Genomic DNA, 25458 nt, shown 5'->3' on the forward strand with positions numbered 1-25458 from the left:
GGGGAGGGGCAGAGAGAGAGGGAGACACAGAATCGGAAGCAGGCTCCAGGCTCTGAGCCGTCAGCCCAGAGCCCGACACGGGGCTCGAACTCACGGACTCACAGACCGTGAGATCGTGACCTGAGCTGAAGTCGGACGCCCAACCGACTAAGCCACCCAGGCGCCCCCAAATCTTAATATTTTATGTGAAGAACTGGGAAATATACCTAAAGTACTTCTGCTACCTAGCACAGCACAGTAGTTGTCTCGAGGAAAAGAACTCTGTGCAGCTGAGTTGAACTGAACTAGTACTTTTAAGAACAAGTGACAAAGAATGGTTAGTCAGACTTGAGTATTTGGCAGACATTTTCTTGAAGATGAACAAAGTAAGTCTGTTGTTTCTAGAAAAACAGCTGACAATATTTGTTGCCAATTACAGAATTCATGGTTTAAAGTGAAAATTAGGATTGTAGAAATACTGTATCTGCCACTATAAGCTTGACAGCTCCTGAATACTTAAGAACTTTTGTCTTGAGATCGGTGGTGATATCAACAAATGTTATCTTTTTATACTGTCTTAAAAATGTGTCAACATTTGGAAGATCTGCATAACTTAGTGAACCAGTATTTTCCGAATGATCAGTACATGATATTCCATTCAAAGTATAAGAAAGACCAATGGATTTTAAGGTAACAACATAAAAAGTTCATTAATATGGTCTCAGGTTTCACATTTCAAGTACCTTGTTGAGTTTATCAGAATATCCACAATTACCTGAAGACTATTAAAAATCTATATTATCAGTATAAAGCTGGAATGTGGCGTATACTGCAACCAAAACAACATATTGTAACATACTGAATGAAGAAGGAGATATGAGAATCCAGCTCTATTTTATTAAGCCAGGCATTAAAGAGATTAGAAAATACAAGCAACTGGTCACTATTCTTACTAAATTATTTCAAAATAAATAGGCACTTTAAAAATTTTTCAATTTTAATTTCTAGGTAAATACAGACAGGTATAACACACACACACACACACATATACATATACACATATATACACATGTATGTATACATATATACATATATACACATGTATGTATACATATATACATATATATACGTGTGTGTGTGTGTATATATATATATATATATATATATATATATATATGTATATATTCTATTAATTTTGCTAGTAGAAAGCGATATGAGACCAAACCCTGAGAGTTACTGTGAAGATTTTTCTTAGTACTTATTCAGGACAATAAGGAGGCTTAGAGAATTAAAGAAACTTGCCCCAAGGCTACACAGAAGGCTAAAGTGGTCGAGACTGTAGACTCTAAAACCCATGGTAATCCTATTATGTCATGCTATGTGCCATCTTTCTTTTGATTCAGCAAGGTTCACTTGGTTATTATTAGTAGTGCTGCTTATTAACTTTTGCTCTTAGTCTTATGGATAGTCTTATGGATAATTGTTCTTAGTCTTATGGATGTTATTTCATATAGTTTGTCCTTAAAGAATTTCACTGCTAGTAAAATATATACTTTTTCCTCTTAAGTGTTTAAAATACAATTCTTCAAATTGCTGTCAAACAAAAATTAATTATGAATGACCAATTTCAGAAACTTGCTTATAAAAACTGAACAGAAAAACTTACTTTGGCTGGAAGTTGATGGAAACTGGTTTCCAAGTTCTGATTTCTGAATGCTGTCATCTAATGATAGAAGTAATAAAGACTTATCAATTTATGGTTCATAATATAAGTATTTCCAACAGAGAAAGAAAATACAAATTCTACCATGAGAATATGAGGCAGAAATCAGCCAGAAATAGAAGAAAAAGTGGAAGATCTAAGCACCCATTAGAATGACAGCTCCTTGAGACTCAAAAGTTATTTCTTTCATAATTATTCACAGCATGCCATGGTCTAGTATAAAGCATACTTTTAATACATTTGTTTTGTGAGAAAGCCTTAAAGTATTTGATCCAAATTATTTAATGGAAGTGGTGAAACTTATAGCACAAAGTTAATAGAACAAAGAAAATAAGTACAACTAAAAGAAAATAAAACGTATTATACCATCTGAAAAACTGCCATATATTGAACTCCTGTCTGGTGATGATGCTGTAAGAAGGGGAAAAAAGGACAAAATATGGATTATGGATTATTGAGCTACTGGATAAGGGGTTTTAAGGTAAAACTCAATCTTAATCCTACTTTCTACCTCAAAATGATTCAAATATTTACTCTGGTGCTTCTGATCATTTCAAATATCAGTAATATTTTTTAAATTATAGTACAAACTTTTCACCGTTTCTATTAATAGACAATTCTGTTTTATTTAGGTTTGTGGTCAGATTTCAAAAATAATTTTCTCATGACTCCATCAAATCTCTACTTCTATCATTATTTTAGCAAACAAAATTATCCTAAATTTTTCCTTTTTCCCTCAGTGCTTCTTGGCATGACCACAGATTTTAACATAAGAGAGAGAAGAAATGGTAGGGCAACTCTCAGAAGGGAGAGAGTTACTAATTCATATGACCTACATTTGCTAACACTGCCATCTATCACTTGCCTGGGATTTTATAACTTACGTATATATAAATGACCTTCCTGGTATTTACCAAGAGCTTTCATTTGAGAAACACAGGACTAACCTAGAGGTATAAAATTAGCACTGCTAAGGTATAGAAATAGCCTTATTTTTGCTTATATGACAAAAAATCTCAAATGAAACAAAATGACGTCAACCTTAAGGCATATTGTTTCACAATTACTAGTGTAGCCTAGAAAATAACATCATTTAGAAACTTGTAGTTTAGGTCACCAAAGTTAACAACTGAATTACTAAAACAAACAAGTAAATTCCATCAAGTGATATTTATCTTGAATACCTTACTCTATGGTTACAAAGATCCAATGAGATAGTATATAATATTATAATATAGTAATACATAACTATAATAATATAAAACTATATATAACACTGAATCACTAAATTCTATTCCTGAAATAATTAAATTATAATACATATTATTATATAAAAGAATCAAATGAGACATTTTATATAACACATATAACATATAGCTACAATATATATTATACTGATTATAATATATAACATACAGTTATTATATAACATGTAATATTTACATAACTCAGAGAACATCTTAAATTAAAAAAAATTTTTTTTTAAGTTTATTTATTTTTAGAGAGAGAGAGGGGGAGACAGAGTGTAAGTGGGGAGGTGCAGAGAGACAGGGAGACACAGAACTCAAAGCAGGCTCCAGGCTCTGAGCTGTCAGTACAGAGCCTGACACGGGGCTCAAACTCACGGACTCATGGACTGTGAAATCAAGACCTGAGCTGAAGTCGGCCGCCCAACCAACTGAGCCATGCAGGTGCCCCAAACTTAAAATTTTTTTTAAATTAATAATCCCTTTATAATAATATCAAAAAGAACTAAATATAAGGAATTAACTTATTAGCAAAGAAGGTAAAAGACTTGTACACTGGAAACTACGAAATACTAATAAAAGAAATTAAAGCTGACACAAATAGATGGAAAGGTACCCCATGTTCATGGATTGGAGAATTAATATTCTAATAATGTCTAGGGGAGCCTGGGTGGCTCAGTCGGTTAAGCGACCAACTTCAGCTCAGGTCATGATCTCATAGTTCGTGAGTTCAAGCCCCACGTTCGACTCTGTCCTGACAGTTTGGAGCCTGGAGCCTGCTTTGGATTCTGTGTTTCCCTCTCTCTCTGCCCTCCCCCCCCGCAACACACACTATCTCACTCAAGAATAAACATTAAAGCAATCTATAGATTCAGTATAATCCTTATCAAAATTCCAACGGCATTTTTTACAGAAATACAAAACAATCCTAAAATTCACAAGGAAACACAAGAGACTCCAAATAGAGAAATTCTGAGTAAGAAGAACAAAGCGGGGTGCATCACATTTCTTGACTTCAAAGTACATTACAAAGCTAGAGTAATCAAAACAGTATGGTACTGGCATAAAAACAGACATACAGACCACCAGAAGAGAATAGAGAATCCAGAAATAAATCCATGCAGATATGGTCAACTGATCTTTCACAATGATACCAAGAATACACAATGGGGAAAGGACAGTCTCTTGAATAAACGGTGTTGGGAAAACTGGATATCCACAAGCAAAAGAATGAAACTGGGACTCTTATACCATACACACACAAAAAAAATCAATGCAAAATGGATTAAATACTTAAACATAAGAACCCAAACCATAAAACTCCCAGGAAAAAATGCAGGGAAAAAGCATCCTGACACTGGCTTTGGCAATGATTTCCTGTATATGACACCAACAACACAGGCAACAGAAGCAAAAACAGACCATGTAATTACAGCACACTTGAAACATGTGATGAGTTATGTGATCAAAATCACTTTAAGTTTTACTTTGCACCTGTTAGGATGAGTATTATACAAAAGTCAAGAGTGAGGTATATGGACAGAGGATGTAGAGAAATGGGAACCCTTGTGCACTGTAGGTGGGAATATAAATTGCTGCAGCCAGTATGGAAAAAGAGCATGAAGGCTCCTCAGAAACTGAAGAATGAAACTACCAATACGATCCAGCAATCGCCCTATTGGATATATATCCAAAGGAACTGAAATTAGGATCTTGAAGGGATATCTGTACGCCTATGTTCACTGCAGTAATATTCATGATAGCCAAGACGTGGAAGTAACCTAAAAGTCCACTGATGGATGAGTGAATAAAGAAAATGTGGTATATCCAGTTAACCCTTGAACAACATAGGTTTAAACTGTGCAGGTCCACTTATATGTGGACTTTTAACACACTGAACAATTTTTTGAAGATTTATAACAATTTGAAAAAACTCACAGTCGAAATGCATAGCCTAGAAATATTTTTAAAAATTAAGAAAAAGTTAAGTATTTCATGAATACATAAAATATATGTAGATACTACTTTATCATTGACTACCATAAAATACACACAAATTACAGTAGAGTTAAAATTTATCAAAATTTATGCACCCAGACTGTACATGGTGCCATTTGAAGCTGAGGGAAATATAAACAAACATAAATATGCAGTATTAAAATTTTTTTAATGTTTATTTTTGGGAGACACTACATGAGCAGCTGAGGGTCAGAGACAGAGGGAGACACAGAATCAGAAGCAGGCTCGAGGCTCTGAGCTGTCAGCATAGAACCTGAAGTGGGGCTCGAACTCACAGACTGCAAGATCATGACCTGAGCCGAAGTTGGGACACTTAACTCACTGAGCCACCCAGGTGCCCCTAAATATACAGTATTAAATCATAATTGCATAAAATTAACATATGTATATACTTTAATAATGCCATAATTGTTATAGAAGAAACCATCAAACCCAGAACAATAAATTCCTGCTGGAGAAAACTGTGTCCAGATGTGTGTTATCTTATAGGATTTACAACACAGCTGATCAAGGAAATCATGAGAGAGATCATGAATATGGCAGAAAGGTGGGGGGTGAAGGGTATCAAGATACGGATTTTAGATTTCACGATATACTAAAAAGCTAGAATAAGCAAAATAGTATGGTACTCACACAAAAGCAGACACATAGATCAATGGAACAGAATAAAGAGCCCAGAAATAAATTCATGATTATATGGCCAATTAATCTTCGACAAAGGAGGTGAGAATATAAAATAGGAAAAAAGACCATCTCTTCAATAAATAGTGTTGGGAAAACTGGACAGCAAAAGACTGAAACCGCATCACCTTCTTACACCATACACAAAAATAAACTCAAAATGAATTAAGGACCTAATTCATTAAATGTGAGACCTGACACCATAAATGTGAGACCTGACACCATAAAAATCCTAGAAAAGAGCACATGTCTCTGACATTGTCCAGGCAACATTGTTTCTAGATATATTTCCTGAGGCAAGGGAAACAACAGCAAAAATAAACTGTTGGAACTACACCAAAATAAAAGGCTTCTGCACAGCAAAAGAAACCATCAATAAAACTAAAGGACAACTTACCGATCAGGAGAAAATATTTGCAAATGACATATCTGATAAAGAGTTAGTAACCAAAATATAGAAAGAACTTATACAACACACACAAAAATAATTCAATTAAAAATGGGCAGAAGACATGAACAAGGAAGACATTTCTACAAAGATGACATACAGATGGCCAACAGACACAGGAAAACATGCTCAACATCACTCATCATTAGGAAAATGCAAATCAAAACCACCAGGAAATATCACTTTACACTGTCAGAATGGCTAAAATCAAAAACACAAGAGGGATGCCCAGGTGGTTCAGTTGGTTAAGCGTCTAACTCTTGGCTTCAACTCAGGTCATGATCTTGTGGTTCGTGGGACAGAGCCCTGTGCAGGCTTTGTGCCACCAGAGGGGAGCCTATTGGGATTCTCTCTCCCCCAGCACCCCCCTCCACCCCACTCTGTGCCCCTCCCCCACATGCAAGTACCTTCTCTCTCAAAATAAATAAACTTAAAGAAAAAAAACAAGAAACAAATGTTGGCATGGACGTGAAGAAAAAAGAACCCTTGTTGTACTGTGGTGGGAAAGCAAACTGGTACAGTCACTGTGGAAAACAGTAGGGAGGTTCCTCCAAAAATTAAAAATAGAACTACCATATGATCCAGTAATTCCGCTACTGGTTATTTATCCAAAGAATATGAAAACACTAATTTGAAAAGATATATGCACCCTATATTTATTGCAGCATTATTTACAATAGCCAAATTATGGAAGCAGCTTAAGTATACATCAATAGATGAATGGATAAAGAAGATGTGGTATAAAAAAAAAAGTGGTATATATGTGTGTGTGTAAAAGAATAAAATCGTGCCATTTTCAACAACATGGATGGATCTAGAGAATGTAATGCTAAGTCAAATAAATAAGTCAGAGAAAGACAAGTACCACATGACTTCACTCATATGTGGAATTTAACAAAGAAAGCAAAGAAAAAAAGAGCCAAACAAAAAGATTTTTTTTGTTTTTGTTCTTTCTGTTATTTTTTTAAAGAATTTTTTTAAGTTTATTTATTTTGAGAGAGAGTAAGTGTAAGCAGGGGAGGGGCAGTGAGAAAGGGAGAAAGAGAATCAGAAGTAGGCTGAGTGCACTGTCAGTGCGGACGGAGCCCTACGTGGGGCTCGATCTCATGAACTGTGAGATCACGACCTGAGCTGAAATCAAGAGTCCACAGCTTAACCAACTGAGCCACTCAGGTGCCCCTCCCCCCCCAAAGAGACCTTAACTGTTGAGAACTCATGGTTACCAGAGGGGAGGTGGGGGGGGTGGCGAATGACATAGGTGAAGGGGATTAAGGAGTGCACCTGTTGTGATGAGCTCTGAATAACTGTGGAGTCATTCTATACTGTACTCCTGAAACTAATATAACTAGACTGCGTGTTAATTATACTGGAATTTAAAAAAAGACACGGGTCTTGGAGAAGTTCAAAAGCTAACAAACACGCCAGAGGAATTAACAGAAGACGACTTGACGGAGAAGGTGTGCTTCTCCTTGACGGAGATGTGGCATCATCTGATGCCAGCCGATGAGGAAGAAGATGTAGAAGCAGCAGCGGCAGAAAACAAACGGACATTAGATAATGTGGCCAGTTATTCAAGACTGCTTTTGACTTAACGACAAGGACCCTTTTATGATAGAGGTACTGAAACTAAAGGAAATGGTGGAAGAAAAACTGGAACCATATAGACACACTTTTAGAGAAATGAGAAGGCAAAAAAAAAAAAAAAAAAAAGTGAGACAGAATTTAAGTATTTTGGAGCATGCCTGCCTCCCGTTCCATGTTCTCCACCTTTTTGGCCTCTGCCACGCTTAAGACAGCAAGACCAACCCTTCTTCCTCCTCCTCAGCCTACTCAACACAAAATGACAAGGTTGAAGACCTTTATGATGATGCACTTCCACTTAATGACTAGTAAATAACCATCACGCAGCACAATGAACTGATCTGTTGCGTGTGTATGAGTGTCTTGGTGTGAAAATCTAATAAACTGTATGGCAAGAATTGTACGAAGTGTTTTTGTGTCATCATCTTCTCCTAAGTGTTCACTGTGTAGCACACTGTGTCCAAGGCTTGTACGGAAGAGGATAGCCTATCCTTACCCAGGCATAAGAGGAGTGATAATCAATACAAAATTAATAAGGTTAGTTTTCTTACTGTTTATTAACTTTGCTTTCAAGGAATTATGATACCATATACCTCTCTCTCTAAGTAATTGGAGAAACTGCCTGTCAGCCTATCATCACAGGTGAATGTTTTGTTTTGTTCTTTAAAGTAACATTATGTTTCCAAATACTGTATTATGAATCTGACTGTAATAGTGTCTGCCATAAAAATTTTACAATGATTCATTTATTAGTGTATCAGTTAGGCTACTATGAGGCAATCGTATCGATTACACGAGGCCACCATAAAACAATCATACTGCTGCTTCTTCATTATCAACTCGTGACTCGTTACACTTGCAAATAAATACAAATTGCTTTTTTACACTGTATTTTCATTTTTAATGCCTAGTGTTAATAATATGTATAAAATCTACAGTGTTTTGCATCATATAAGACAATATAGCTGTAAGTTCTGAAAATTCATTTTGTGAGGAATCTAAAATAGTCAAGTTCACAGAAGCAGAGGCGGAATGGTGGTTGTAGGAGGGAGGGGAAAGGGAAAATGAGGAGATTTTAGTTAAAGGTACACAGTTTCAGGTATACAAGATGCCTAAGTGCTAGCAATCTACTGCAAAGCATAGTACCTATAGTTAACAATACTGTACCATATGTTTAAAAATTTGCTAAGAGGGAAGATCTTATGTTAAGTGCTCTTATCATACACACACATAGTAATAAATAAAGAGAGTGGGAGGAAACTTTTGGAGGTGACAGATACGCTAACAGTATAGACTGTGGTTATAGTTTTGCGGATGTATACTCATCCCCAAGCATATCAAGCCTGTAATACATTAAATGTATGCCAATTATACCTCAATATAATGTTTTAAAAAGTTACTATATGAGGACACCAAGTAGAGGAACCAATAGTGAAAGAGCATGTGAAACATAATACAATTGTCTTAGAAAAAAAATCCATCAAGAAAATGTTTATCTGGGGCGCCTGGGTGGCGCAGTCGGTTAAGCGTCCGACTTCAGCCAGGTCACGATCTCACGGTCCGTGAGTTCGAGCCCCGCGTCAGGCTCTGGGCTGATGGCTCGGAGCCTGGAGCCTGTTTCCGATTCTGTGTCTCCCTCTCTCTCTGTCCCTCCCCCGTTCATGCTCTGTCTCTCTCTGTCCCAAAAATAAATAAACGTTGAAAAAAAAAAAAAAAAAAAAGAAAATGTTTATCTTGAATATCTTAATCCATGGTTGCAAAGATCAAATGAGATAATGTAAGAAAATTCCGTTAAGTGCTCTTCTATGATGATTTTAATGATAAAGAATAGCTAAATAACAGTTACTATCTAACACATGTAATATATATAAAATTCATAGAACACAAACTTATAAGCAGGGTATATACTGTTCAGGCAGACAACATTCTCTAAGAGGTAATCTCTATCCCTCTTCTTATTAAAAATATCATCAGAAATAGTGACAAAAATTCCTAAAAAAACCCAAAAAACAAAAAACACACCACACATACACACCACACACACACACACACACACACACACACACACACACCTTTTTAAAAGATAAAGCTCAAGGTTTTCCAGTCAGAAGAGCATGGTAACAATCACTCTATAAAAGTCAAGTGCAGAGGACATGAATCTTTCATAGTTGTTATTACTGATTATTACACAATATATTGTTAACAATAAATAAGTAATCATTTAGTAATTATTTACTAATTAGTAATTATTCATTTGGTATTCAGACTTAAAAAGTTGTGTTCACATATATAACAAGATAATTAGAATAACCAGTCATAGGCACTATTGTCCCCAAGTTAAAGGTAAGAAAAGGTAAGAAAACCTTAACAAAGGTTAAGTGGCTTTACCAAGGTCACTCAATTAGTAAGTAGAAGAGCTGGGACTGCAGCTCTAACTCCAAACTCTTTGTATCTCTGAATTACTTTTATTTTATTTATTTATTTTATTTTTATTTTTTAATGTTTATTTATTTTTGAGAGAGAGACAGAGCATGCGCAGAGAGGGGCACAGAGAGGGGGAGACACAGAATCTGAAGCAGGTTCCGGGCTCTGAGCTGTCAGCACAGAGCCCAATGTGGGGCTCAAATTCACAAGCTGTGAGATCATGATCTGAGCTGAAGTTGGCTGCTTAACTAACTGAGCTACCCAGGCATTCCTCTGTGCAGAGACAGGTTCCAAACATGTATATCAATGAGGCACAGACTCATAGAGGCCTGACCTCTCCCTAGATACTCTTCCCTATTCTCACTGTTTTATTACCTGGGAAATAGGAAAAATAAAGACAGTGATTCTATCTTCTCCAAAAGATTAGAAAACAGGCAGAAACCCAAACTGGGACCTGTCTACCTAAGGAACTGTGCTATCATGGGTTGACAATAAGGATGTGAAAGTCCCAGGTTCTTGAACACCTAAGTCTAAAAATTAATTTTTTTCTCACTAAAGAAGATGGAAATATAAACTTAATGAAATAATGAAATTATTAGAATGCCAAGCAAAAACCATTTTAAATGATCTTGGATTAAAGAGGAATCTGTCAGTCCATATGAAAATCACTGCAGGCCTCTACTTTCACTAAAAATATTTTCATGTTCACTGTTCTTAAAGTTCTTATGTAGCTAAAGGTCTAAAAAATTCTGTTATCTGCACCTCAGTGTGCAAACTTCTGGCATATAATTTCTATATAATTCTCAAAGCTCTGTATATGTAGTAGATGGCTATCAATCAGTATGCAGATATTTAAGCCATAATAAATACACTAAGACAAAGCAGGGACGCAAACAGACTAAGCCTTACCTATTAATTTAGCAACTAAAAAAAATCTATTTCTGCATTCTAATCAGATCTTCAGTATAATTATTTTCCCTTCTCCATTGCATTTGTACAATGTCTTATCAGAGGAAATAAAAATTATATATTTTTGGTAACAAAGTGTACTACAGTTACCTGGAAGAAATATATCTGTTATCAATTACCCGGAATGTATAGTTAAGAACTAAGAAATAAAATAAGAACTGAGTTTTTCATAGAAAATATACTTAAACTCATCCATTTTTACTTCCAAGAGTTTATTTCTTAGATCTTCAAAGTAAGTTTTAATTCTGATACTGGTTACAAACAAAATCCTAGTAAGCTAAAAAATATTTGCTTTCCTAACTATAACAGGTCAGGAAGAGCAAATTGTAAGAAGAAATAGTTTTCTAACACCAGGTACATACAACAATAAGGAATGACAGCCAACAATAAGGCAAGGACAAAGTTTTTTCAGTTTTAGACTGAAGAACTCACATGTGGGGTAAAACTTCAACTGTTGGGAACAATGAATTATGACCACCACTACTTTACTGATGGTAAAACAAAGCCACAGAGGTTTGTTTACACAAGCTAACTTTGTCAATTACAGTTAGTCATTTTTTGAGCAAGAGATGGAGCTTTTTTTTTTTTTAAATGTTTATTTATTTTTGAGAGAGAGAAAGTCTGAGAGTGAGCAGGGGAGGGGCAGAGAGAGACGGAAACAGAGAATCCAAAGCAGGCTCCAGGCTCCGAGCTGTCAGCACAGAGCCCAATGTGGGACTTGAACTCACGGATCGTGAGATCATGACCTAAGCTGAAGTCAGATGCTTAACTGACTGAGCCACCCAGGAGCCCCTTATATTATCTAAATAAAAGAAAAGGATGGGGCGCCTGGCTGGTTCAGTTGGTTGAGCGTCCGACTTTGGCTCGGGTCATGATCTCCCGGTTTGTGAGTTCGAGCCCCGTGTCAGGCTCTGTGCTGACGGCTCAGAGCCTGGAGCCTGCTTCCGATTCCGTGTCTCCCTCTCTTTCTGCCCCTCCCCCGCTCATGATCTCTCTCTCTCTCTCTCTCTCTCTCTCTCTCTCTCTCTGTCAAAAATAAATAAAACATTAAAAAATTTTTTTTAAATAAAAGTAAAGGAATACCAAATGACCTTGAGATTATTGTGGTTAGAGTATAAAGAAGGGATAAAGGTGAAGGGTAACTTAATTTTTTTCTACACGGTCAAGGTTTAATGTGGAAACTGCTATAGAAATTATGATAGACACTGAATTCAAAGCATGATTATTTCATCACATCTATATATGGTATTTTTCAGATTCTGTGACACTTAATCCATCCTAAACCTAAACAAGAAAATACTATTTGTAGATTTCATCCTTTATTAGTTAATATAATGGGTATACAGAATTTCTCTGATTATTTACATAAAAGTAAATAATGTCTGCTACAAATAAAAAACAGGTAATGTCAAAAGAGTAGAATTTCATTATCATGTACAGATTGGACTGCAGCTAATAGAACTGAAAACTTCATCCACTGGTTTTCTCCCACCACTGTTTACACTTAACACCAGACCATCTCCTGACATTCCAAGCAGATGGAAATATCGTGTAGTCATAGCTCTGCTTCAGTAATGAAATCACAATCTAAATGCCTATCTGAAGAACTAAATATTTTTGTATACTGAGTAATAAAGAAAAACAGCAAATATACGTGAAATTACTTCAGTAACAGGTAAAGATTTAGCAACTTACTTTGCATCTTAGTCCTTATTCTTGTGGATTGTTCCAACCATTCCTGAGGTTTTTTTTGATATCCCGAGCCTAAAGCAAATGCATATACCAAGATATCATTTCAATATTTTGAAAACGTATACCATACTCCTGTTAGAAGGTAAATTTATCAGAAAGGTAAAACAAAGTTGGGGAAGAAAACAATAAAAGCAATAGGTTCAGAAGTAAAAGATAATGTCAAAGGATCACACCAGTGAAGGATGAACCACTTCCTATAGCAAAATAGACAGCAAATAAATATATAATCACCTAATAGACAAAACTAGGTACCAATCCTTTGTTCTGGTCTATGAGAATGACTGAGTTCAATAATACATGAACTTGGTTTCAATGTATTTAAGAAGAAAAAAGTTAACCATTCACTCTTGCAAATAAGTTACTTTAGGTAAAATAATCCTGAACACATTTCCACATCACAGAGTAATTATACACATTTGATACTAATGTGTGGCGGATTAAAAGGCAAAGAGGGTAAAATGACTTAAAATCCCATTCAAACATTTTGTTGGCAGAATAAGACAAGGTGAGAATTGCTTGACTGATAAAAGAACAGACAACCAACCACTTACTTAGCACTGAAGGTTGCTTATCAAGAGTTATGAAGTCTCGACCTATAACAGAAAACAGAGATAAGGTCATGGAATACTTGGAAATAAGAACAATGAAAATACTGCATAGACATTATACTTGTATACTATGGATACTATAAACCAAAAAATCACCACAAAAATCAAACCTTTCTTTCATCAGTCCCAAACATATATACTATATTCATTGTTTTCCCTTTTCTAAGCATCAAAGTGTTCAGGAATTGGATACTAAGTCAACTTTAAAATCAATACCATCAAAATAATGGCAGCACGTACTAAATGTTCGCCAGGTATCAAGTATAATTTTACTTAATTCTCACACTTTATGTGGTCAACACCATTATTCCCATTTTACAAATATATGGAATATATACATACATATATATACATACATATGTATATACATAATATATAGAAATAGTGTGTATATATATATATATATATATATATATATATATATATATATAAAATATGGAAGTAGTAAAGCTCAGATACAAACCCACGCAGTCCATATATGTTATGCTATGTACTGGTGTATATGGCATATACTATATAAGCAATTTTGTGGACATTGCAAAGTAGTTATGAAGTGAAAGTTATGAAGTAAAAAAAGTAGTTACTTTTTTGTTTTGGGATGGTATTTAAGGACAAATGGGATGATTAGAAATGATATTTCAAACAATTATAACAAGGGAAATTTCTAAATCTGTTCTGAAGAAATGAGTTATTTCTACCCAATGATACAAGTATTATTGTAAATTTTTCAAATTTATTTTTTCTAAATACAAAGGTAATATATACATGCTAACTGTAAAAGAAATATAACATTCTGAATTTTTTTAATGTTTATTTTTGAGAGAGAGAGAGAGACAGAGCATGAAGTAGGCAGGGGCAGAGGGAGAGAGGGAGACACAAAATCCAAAGAAGGCTCCAGGCTCCGAGCTCTCAGCATAAAGCCTGATGTGGGCTCGAACTCACAGACCGCGAGATCATAACCTGAGCTGAAGTTGGACACTTAACCGACTGAGCCACCCAGGTGCCCCAAGAAATAGAACATTCTAGAAATGTGTAACTTAAAAATTCATGAATATCTACTAAGTGACTACTACACACAGGAATACCATGTCGAATAAGACATATGAATATTCTTCCAGATTTGTTTTCAGTCTATCCCAACAAAAGAAAAACAGTAGACCTGTTTTTTAACATGTCTTTCATTGATTTGAAAAAGTAGGCTTCATGCCCAGTGTGGAAGCAAACCTGGGGCTTGAACCCACAACCCTGAGATAAAGACCTGAGCTGAAATCAAGAGTCAGACACTTAACTGACTGAGCCACCCAGGAGCCCCAAGGAGTAGTTTTAAAAAAACACCTCTGATGTAGGGCTGTATCTTATAATCGAGGGTATATCATAGTTTAACTGGATGATTTTTCTTTTTCAGTTATACAAAAAATAATGGCATCTTAAATTCAAGGATATATACCTCGATCACCTATTCATTAGTATACAAAGTACTCACTTTTCATAATTGTATGCATGTAGCATAATTTATATAGAGAGATACATTTAAGAGCTTCCAAATATCAAAGATTTAGCATAACAAAGGGCAAACATATAAGATGATTCAGCAAGTAATTTTCCACAAATGATTTTTTAAATTTTTTGTTTTTATGTTTTATTCTCTTTGTTGAGAGACAGAGAGTGAGCAGGGGAGGGGCAGAGAGAGAGGGAAACACAGAATCCAAAACAGCAGGCTCCAGGCTGCCAGCACAGAGCCCAAAGCAGGGCTCGAACCCATGAACGTGAGCTCATGACCTGAGACAAAGTGGGATGTTCAATCGACTGAGCCACCCAGGTGCCCCACAAAGGATTTATTTTTGTGTCTCAGTGGCTTTTATTTTATCTCAGTTTTATCCCAGAACCTGCTAAAAACTAAATATATATAATGTGAAATATGTGGAATTATATAAATACAATGATTAATAAAACAGATTTACAAAGACTTTTTCTTTAAAAACAGTTTCATGTTTCAAGAAAGGTGATGTGGAAGGAAAAAAAAAGTCCTTGAAGATTTTACATACAAGGATATTTTAGATTAATAATTAACTCAAATTCTGGGACTTAATTAAACATGGGAAAGAGGGGCACCTGGGTGGCTCAGTTGGTTGGGTGACCGACTTTGGCTCAGGTAATGATCTCACGGTTCGTGGGTTCGAGCCCTGCGTCAGGCTCTGTGCTGATGGCTCGGAGCCTGGAGCCTGCTTCGGATTCTGTGTCTCCCCCTCTCTCTGCCCCTCCCCTGCTCATGCTCTGTGTCTCTTTGTCTCTCAATAATAAATAAATGTTAAAAAAAAAAAAAATTAAAAAAATAAATAAACATGGGAAAGAAACAGCATCATTTCTGCTTAACCTAAGAAAATACATATGTACTTTAGATAATCTGTAAAGTACAGAAAAAAAAGGAAAAGAAAAATATCACCAATTATTCTACCATTCTAAACAAATGATTGTTATCAGCACTTTAGTATATTACTTTCCAATCCTTTCTTTTGTTAAATTTTTTCAACGTATTGTGAAAATTTTCAAAATTGCAAGCAAGGCTATAAGATTTTGATATACACACCACCTAGCTTTCCATTAACTTCTTATTATACTTTGCTTTATCACTTGTTTATTCATCCTTCCAAACTTTTGCAATAGAGCTCAAATCATACTGCATATAAAATTTTATATCCTTATTAGAATATGTCCATGTAAGTAGGCTCAAACTACATTAGTTAATTAAACTAAGAATAGTCAACAAATTTATATGGCAAACAAGGACATTCAACAAGTCACAGAAAGCAGATTTTTGTTTTTAAATTCGAATTCAAGGTTGAGTACAGAGATGAAGCAAATTCAAGATGCAGGATGAGTTTTTTAGCATTCACTATACCTCTTTTTCAACACTTTACATTAAAAGAGGATCTTCAAAAATAAAAACAGCATTTGACCACACACACACAGGTAGAATTTCAAGAGTTTAAAACATGGTTTTACTTACTTTGTGATGACCGCCAAAGTGATTCTGGATATTGACTTGATTTCGTAGTTTGATCTGAAAGAACAAAAGAAATAAAGTGCACTATAAAGGATATTGTACTTTTTTTAAATTTTTTTTTTTTTTAACGTTTATTTGTTTTTGAGACAGAGAGAGACAGAGCATGAACGGGGGAGGGGCAGAGAGAGAGGGAAACACAGAATCGGAAGCAGGCTCCAGGCTCTGAGCCATCAGCCCAGAGCCTGATGTGGGGCTCGAACTCACGGACTGTGAGATCGTGACCTGAGCTGAAGTCGGAGGCTTAACCGACTGAGCCACCCAGGCGCCCCAAGCATATTGTACTTTTTAAACGCATATTTTACCAAGAGAACAGTAAGTAATCAAAAGAACAAAAATATTCAGTAAAACCCCAGGGAATTCAACACTTGGGGCAGTGTTGAATATTTAATTTTTTTTATTTTAAGTAGGCTTCATGCTCAGTGTGGAATGCAACACAGAGCCCAACCACTCAGGTGTGCCAGGAACACATTTTATTTTTTTTAAGTTTCTAAAGAGCCATGTTGTATCTAAAAACTTAACTAAATAATTATCTTTTCCCTAACGACTTTCTAAAGAAAAAAAAATAGAAGATGTAGAACATGGCATGAGGTAAGGAAGATAATGAAACCTTTGAGTTGGGGAACACTTTGAAAGTTTATAATGGATCTTCTTGAAATCATTAATACCCATTTTGCCTCAAATTTTTCTTGTAAATGGTTAATATGTTACATATTTTAGCCTATTCTTTAAAAACTTATTTTCATATAAAAGTGGAATTTATAACTAACTCTGTTCAAAAGTGATCAGATTGTTAACTCGGAAGTAAAAGCATTTGACACATCCAGGTGTGGTAGCTAAATATTTTTGTTAGTGTACTCCTATTATTAAAAAAAATTTGAGCATTGATTTCTAAAACATATTTCTTTTTAATTAAAAAAATGCTTATTTATTTTTGAGAGAAAGAGAGAGAGAGCAAGTGAGTGAGCATGAGTGGGGAAGGGCAGAGAGAGAGGGAGACAGAAGATCCGAAGCGGGCTCTGTACTGTCAGCACAGAGCCCGATGTGGGGCTCAAACTCATGAACCATGAGATCATGACCTGAGCCGAAGTCTGACACTTAACTGACTGAGCCACCCACGCGCCCCTCCAAAACATATTTCTAACATTAAATACGTGTGTTATTGAAATAATGTATTAACTAATGTGTTGTATCTATTATAAAACAAAAAGACATTTTAATTGGATGAAATAAAATATAAATATACATGAAATTCTAATATTCTCTTCTTGCATTCCAACAGATCTTTTTTTTTTTAAGTTTTTATTTAAATTCCAGTTAGTTAACATACAGTGCAATATTAGTGTCAGATGTACAATTTAGTGATTCAACACTTCTACACAACATCTGGTGCTTATCACAAGTGCACTCCTTAATTCCCATCACCTATTTCCCTCACCCCCCCATTCCCTCCTCCCCTTTGGTCACCATCAATTCGTTCTCTACAGTTGAGTCTGTTTCTTGGCTCGCCTTTCTTTTTTTCTCTATGCTTGTTTGTTTCTTCTTAAACCTCTTCAAGGGATAACTGGCTCAGAAAATAATCTAAGAAGATCAGTATTCTTCTTAATATGCTCCCTTTTTTCTTCTTTAGCTAGAGTTTTCTTCTGCACGTGGGTATGTGTGCTTCATTAAGAATTTATTAGAATTCTTAAAGGGATCACAGACCCTTCAGTGTATGAAGTTTAACAGAGCTATATGCTGCTAGCAATAGCATCAAACTATTGGCTACAGGAATGGCTTAATTAGTTTTTAATTTTTAGAGCTTTATGTATACATATACCAAAACTAATAAGAACACTTAGTTTAGTGTTTACTATGTGACAGGTACCTTCTAGGTGCTTGCACATATGAATTAACCTCTTACCAACCCAGATGAGGATACTGAGGAACACAGACATTAAGCAATTGCCTGAGGGCACAAACCTAGTAGTGGAGGAGTGAAACCCAGGGATTCTGGCTCCAGAGCCCATGTTCTTAACCACTATGCTAGAATGGTGCATATCTCCTTTGGGATTTCTGTATCAAGAAAGAATGGGGAACAATGAGGAAGGGTGGGAAATATATAGAATACCAAATGCCCATAAACCAGCCTATGAGCCTATTTTTTAAATGGAATGATAAAGTAAAACACAGAATTATGGAAATTCTCAAAAGATGGTGAGGGGAAAATAGAGAATTACTCTTTCATGGGACTAAATTATAATATTATTCATTATTTACAGAGTTTCAAATTGGTTCAGCACCCTCTTAAGCCTCAATTGGTATTTTGCCCCCACGGTCAATTCTTTCCTTGAATAAACTTAACCACAAATTCACATGAATAGTCATAAACTGTTGCTACTAACTTGGTGTGAATTTGAACAATCCAGAAATAAAAGTGATTACCTAGGGATAGTAAAACTTCCTAAGAGCTAACATCCCTGACAATATAAGGAATACCACTACCAATGAGATCCGCTTCTCTATAACATTTTAAACAAACTACAAATAACTTCTTTTGAGCACAAAAATATCTTATATCCCATAAACATCAAAGCAGGCTAAAAAGTGACTTATTTGTGGGGTGCCTGGGTGGATCAGTCAATTAAGCGTCCAACTTCGGCTCAGGTCATGAACTCGCTTTCGTGAGTTTGAGCCCCGGGTCGGGCTCAGTGCTGACAGCTCAGAACCTGGAGCCTGCTTTGGAATCTGTGTGTGTCTCTCTCTCTGCCCCTCCCCCGCTTGTGCTCTGTCTCTCTCTTTCTCTCTCTCAAAAATAAAGATTAAAAAAAATTTTTTTTAAAGTGACTTGTTTAGATATTATATAGACATTACATGTTACTAATCAGATGCACACATGGAATCAGTAATTTTAAAAAATATTAAAAAGTATACTTTCTAAAAAAGTAGTTTTAATAAAATATTTTATGGAAGTATTTTTTAAAAAAGTAAATTCACAAAATACCTTTAGATTTTTACTAAAAACACAGCTCCTAAGATAAAGTCATATGAATATGAAGATATGTTACCTCCAGAATCAAGAGAATCCCCGGATCTGACCTTAAGAATAGTAATATCACTGTCAGAGCTGTCTTGATCGTCTTGTTCAGTTTCTTCTAAAAAGAAAGAAATAATACACTAGTATAGTCTTTCTTCTAATGCTCTAAAGATCTAGATTAAAACAAGTAATTCAACATTAAAATGAAGCCTCTTTAATTATCAGACATAGAATCACTATTTATTACACTTACTATTCTGGATCACAAAGTTTTATATGAGCTAAAATTGAGCTCATTAATGTTATCTGAGGCATATAATTATATCTCAAGCAAATATTCTGAGTAATATCTACAAGATTATATTCTGAGGCGTTAATGTAAGTCAAAAAGGAAACAAAGGAGCATTAATAGTGCAGAAATTTTACCTTTTTTTTGGGGGGGGGCTACATATAGTGTGTAAATTCAGCCAAAATTAGTATATGTACATGTGTGTTTACATATGAGTATCTGTGGTTGTAAAGGGAGGGATGTACACACACACTCATATACAAGCATTTCAGTATGCAGGTAATTAAGATTATGGTGGGTTTTATTTTATTTTTTTTATTTATTTTTTTTTTTTTTCAACGTTTTTTATTTATTTTTGGGACAGAGAGAGACAGAGCATGAACGGGGGAGGGGCAGAGAGAGAGGGAGACACAGAATCGGAAACAGGCTCCAGGCTCCGAGCCATCAGCCCGGAGCCTGACGCGGGGCTCGAACTCACGGACCGCGAGATCGTGACCTGGCTGAAGTCGGACGCTTAACCGACTGCGCCACCCAGGCGCCCCAAGATTATGGTGGGTTTTAAAATGGACTAAGTTTTACTGTCCTATTCATAGACTGATTATGAGAATTTAGAAAAAATGATTATATTAATACCATAATCAAAGGCCAGCATATGCTAAAGTCTGTTTTCATTGGCTTTACTTAAAATTAACTCAGACAAAAGATGTTTAAAATGCATATAAAGGCTATCATCACTCACCCTATCCCATTTTATCTAAGACCCAATTATGAATTTAGATAAGCATGAACTTTTTTCCTGAAGAAAAATTTTCTTCTTTAAGTAACTATCAAAATTGTTCACGTTAATGAAAAAAAATTTAGAATATTTTAAAAGAAAATACCTCCTTCAGAAAAATTGACCTTCTGTTGGCTGCTGGTGGCTTCTAGAAAAGAAAAGCAAACACATCATACATGACATCAAAAGCTAAAGCTTAGGAATAAACAATATATAACTATATAATATATAATATGTAATCTATAATATACAATTTAGGGAAGTGAACATAAAGACAGACCAACTAAAATTTTTCTTCTGTTAAATGTTAAAAAATATGTTATTTCCCTTTAGGTTATTTCAGAAATAAGTACGATACAACCTAGAATCAGGAAGAGTTTATTTTTCTTTCAGCCGCAGGTCCGTTTGTACTCTAAACTGTAACCTGTTTGCAGAAAGTATGAAATTCTCCATTGATAAATATTCCAGTCCCTATAGGTTTACTGAATTCTCATTCTCCTATTTGCCACACTCCCCATGCCGTCTTGAGAAACCCATCATACTGGTGGAAAAGACAAATCAGTTCTTTACTGCACTAGTATGTCCAGAAGAAGAAAGGGAGAGAAACCCTAGCTCCAGCACATCCACGTATGCTATTTTTTTTCAGAGCCAGAGAATTTGGACAAAGATAAATGAGCAACGTGTATCGAACACAGTATTTTTATATGGGCTATACTGAAAAAAAAAAAAAAAATTAAGGGAGATAAACCCAAAGGGTGGCATTGTACAACTGGGCTAAAATATTGCTGAGTTATCTTTTGAGAAGTGGCATGAATCAGACTGCTCACAAAGCTGAAATCTTTCTTTTCAGCTTTCCCTCTGTTGCTTTTAACCCCTTTTGCTTTTCAAAAGGGGAAAACAATACCGTGGAAGGCAAGTGCCAACACATTATACGGTGAACTTGGAAATATTTTCTTCAGATCAGTTTAATTATATTAATATAACACTGGTCAAACTACCACTATGACAGGGGCAAGTGTAAATCACTATGTGAAATACATTTGCCAATATTTTTGGTATAGGAAAAAACTAACCAAAACAGCAAATACTATGTCACTCTTATAAAGCTAGGACCTGGTATATTATATTCCATTTTAATCTAGGGTCATAAGGGAAACTGTCTTTTCAATTTTCTTTTTCAAGCAGAAAAAGGAAAATCAAACTTGCCTTAGTGCTATTCTCTTAAAATTTTTTCATTAATATTTCCACTCATACAAAAAGATATCGTTCCATAACACACATATTATCCCTTTTGTAGAGTTTATTTTCATTTATATAACTATTCACATAGCATGCAAACAAAAGATGTTTTCTTAAGAGCCAATAGTTACATCTTAGTCATTATCTTAATAATAGTTACTTCCTTGATATTTGCATGCTGCCAGTTAGTTTTCAAAAATACCCTTCATATCTGCTGATTCCCTAATGTCACAAGAGGACTCTCATAGGTAAGGTTTATGGTATTAAGTGACGTGTCTAAGGGTGTCAGGATGAACAAGTGATAAAAAAGGAACTGAATACAGGCTCTTCTGATTTCTAGTCTACCACCCATCTACCACTGCATCAGTCTTATTTATAATGGTATGTATTCAGCACTTAATGATAATTATTTTGTTTTATTAATTTTCTTTTAAAGAGCAGCTTAAGATTCACAGCAAAACTGAGGGGAAGGTAGATAGATTTCCTTTATGTTTCCTGCCCCACACATGCATAGCTTCCACCATTATCAACATCCCCCACCAGAGTGGTATATTTGTTGAATAGTGGTAAAACTGATGGATCTACATTTACACATCATGTTCACCCAAAGACCCTAATTTACATTACAGTTCACTCTTGGTGTTGTGCATTCTATGGGTTTAGACAAACATATAATGACATGTATCCATCATTATGATATCATACAGAGTATTTTCATGCCCTAAAAACCCTCTGTGTTCCACCTATTCATCCTTCCCCTACCACCACCACCACACCCTTGATGACCATTAATCTTTTTGTTTCTGTTTTAATGTTTATTTATTTTTGAGAAAGAGAGAGAACGTGAGCAGATGAGGGGCAGAGACAGGGAGACACAGAATCCAAAGCAGACTTCAGGTTCTGAGCTGTCAGCACAGAGCCTGACACGGGGCTCAAACCCACGAACTGTGAAATCATGACCTGAGCGAAGCTGGGTGCTTAACCGACCGAGCCACCCAGGTGCCCCAATGACCACTGATCTTTTTACTGTCTCAATAGTTTTGCCTTTTCCAGAACAGTCATATAGGTTCCTCCATGTCTTTTCATGGCTTGACAGCTCAGTGCTTTATAGCACTGAATAACACCCCACCGTCTGGATGTGCCAGTTTATCCATTCACCTACTGAAAGACACATTGGTTGCTTCCAAGTAGAATAATTCCAATAATTATTCCAATTATGAATAATTCTGCTATAAACGTGTGTGCAGGCTTTTGTGTAAACATTAAGTTTTCAACTCATTTGGGTAAATATCCAAGAGTGTAATTGCTGGATCATATGGTAAGAATGACAATGTCATGATGACATACAATGTAGGACATCTTTTCATATGCTCATTTGCCATCTGTATATCTGTTGTTGGGGTGTCTGTTAAGTCTTTAGCTCATTTTTTAAATCAGGTTTTTTTTTTTATTGTTGAGTTCTAAGAGTTCTTTGTATACTTTGGATAATTGTCCTTTATTAGATGTGTCATTTGCAAGTATTTGCTCTCAGTGTCTTGTGTTTTTATTCTCTTGTCATTCTTTTGCAGAGCAGAAGTTTGTAACTTCACTGAAGTTCAGCTTATCAATTCTTTCATGGGTTGTGCTCTTTGTTTTCATCTAAAGAAGCATCAGCATACCCAAAGGCCTTTAGATTTTCTTCTGGGACTTTTGTACAGTTTTTTAAAAAAACTTACATTTAGGCCTGTGATACATTTTTAGTTAATATTTGCAAAGGGTTTAAGGTCTGTGTCTAGATTTTTTTTTTTTTTTGCATGTGGATATCCAGTTGTTCTAGCCATTTGTTGAAAAGATTCTGCCCTCCATTGTATTGACTTTGTTAAAGATCAGTAGACTACACGTGGATCTGTTTATGGGTTCTCTATTCTGTTCTATTCATCTATTCTTCTACCAATACCACACTGTCTAGATTACTGAAGCTTCACCGTCAGTCTTGAGGTTAAGTCCTCCTACTTTATTCTTCAATACTGTATCGGCTATGCTGGGTCTTTTGACTCTATATGAACTTAATCATTTTCTCAAAATAAGTTGTTGGGATTTTGATTGGGAATGCACTGAATTTACAGATTAAGTTGAAAAGAACTGACTTCTTGACAATACTGAGTCTTCCTATCCATGAACGTGGAATATCTCTCCGTTGGTTTTAAGTAAATTCTTTGATTTCATTTATGAGTTTTATAATTTTTCTCACATAGATCTTGTACATATCTTCTTAGATATATACCTGTAAGCATTTCGGTGGGGAGAGGGGTGCTAACTAAATTGTGTTGTTTTTAATTTCAAATTTTTCTTGTTCATTGCTGGTATGTAGGACAGTGATTGGCTTTTTTATATTAACTTTACATTCTGCAACCTTGCTATAATTGCTTATTAGTTCCTATTTTTTGTCCATTCTTTTGGATTTCCTACACAGATGATCATGTTACCTGTGAACCAAGACACTTCTTCCTTCCCAACCTGTATACCTTTTGCTTCCCTTTGTCTTACTGCATTAGCTACGTTGCTCCAGCACAATGTTGAAAAGAAGTGGTGAGCAGGGGCATCTATGCCTAAATATCCATTTAGGTTCCTTCCTATCATACCTTGATGGCTTATTCCTTTTTAGCACTGATATTAGTACAAAAGCTTCCAGTGTCTCACCATTATGTTACCTGTAAGGTTTTTTTTTGTAGATAGTGTTCATCAAGTTGAGAAAGATTCCCTCTATTCCCAGTTTACTGAGAGTTTTTATCATGAATGGGTGTTGGATTCTGTCAAACACTTTTTCTGCATCTATTAATACTATGTGTTTTTTGCTTTTTTAGTCTGTTAATATGATAGATTCTCAAATGTCGAGCCAGTCTTTCATACCTACGACAAATCCTGTTTGGTTGTAGCATTTTTTTTTTTTTTCAGTTTTAAAGTAATCTGTATAGTCAATGTGGAGCTTGAACCCACAACCCCAAGATTAAGAGTTATGTTCTTTACCAAGTGAGCCAGCCAGGTGCCCCTAATTCTTTTTGTAGTTTTTTAAAATTCATTTTGTTAATATTTTGTGAAATACTGCATCTGTTCATGAGATATTGATCTATAGTTTTCTTGTGTTTGTCTGGTTTTAGTATTAGGGGAATGCTGGCCTTACAAAATGAGTTAGGAAGTATTTCCTCTACTTTTATCCTCTGAAAGGTACCTTAGAGAACTGGTATAATTAATTTCTTTAAATATTTGATAGTATTCACCAGTGAACTCATTTAGGCCTGGTGCTTTCTGTTTTGGAAATTTATTAAATATTGAGTCAATGTATTTAAATAGATATAGATGTATTTAAATAGATAACAGATTATCTATTTCTTCTTGTGTGTTTTAGCCGATTGTGTCTTTCATGGAAAGGGTCCATTTCATCTAGATTATCAAATTTGTGGGCTTCAACATGTTCATAGTATTTCTATATTATCCTTTTAATTTTCATGAAATCTATACTAATTTGTGTCCTTTTACCTTAGTTTACCTCTTTTCTTTTTTTATCCTTAGCCTGGTTAAAGGCTTTCCCTTTGAATGATAATTCTGCAAGATACAGAATTCTAGGTTGGTGGTTTTTTCCTCTCACACTTAAAATCATTCATTCCACA

General features: G+C 35.3%; 1 protein-coding gene across 4 annotated transcripts in view; it reads right to left on the reverse strand.

The window, feature by feature from the left end:
• TOR1AIP1 (torsin 1A interacting protein 1) overlaps positions 1–25458 on the reverse strand; it is a 42982-nt gene that overhangs the window by 2284 nt on the left and 15240 nt on the right. For 2 of the 4 annotated variants that reach the window (XM_042925950.1, XM_042925952.1), the window contains 7 exons: positions 20679–20720; positions 19540–19623; positions 16439–16492; positions 13375–13416; positions 12767–12835; positions 2069–2113; positions 1646–1702 (listed from right to left, as the gene is read on the reverse strand). In XM_042925950.1, the coding sequence (XP_042781884.1) occupies positions 1646–1702; positions 2069–2113; positions 12767–12835; positions 13375–13416; positions 16439–16492; positions 19540–19623; positions 20679–20720 (393 nt within the window). Of the gene's footprint in view, positions 1–1645; positions 1703–2068; positions 2114–12766; positions 12836–13374; positions 13417–16438; positions 16493–19539; positions 19627–20678; positions 20721–25458 lie in introns of all 4 variants that reach the window. The other 2 variants (XM_042925949.1, XM_042925951.1) reach the window with 1 other exon arrangement.

Source organism: Panthera leo, chromosome F3 (genome assembly GCF_018350215.1).
Source record: "Panthera leo isolate Ple1 chromosome F3, P.leo_Ple1_pat1.1, whole genome shotgun sequence".
Taxonomy (NCBI): domain Eukaryota; kingdom Metazoa; phylum Chordata; class Mammalia; order Carnivora; family Felidae; genus Panthera; species Panthera leo.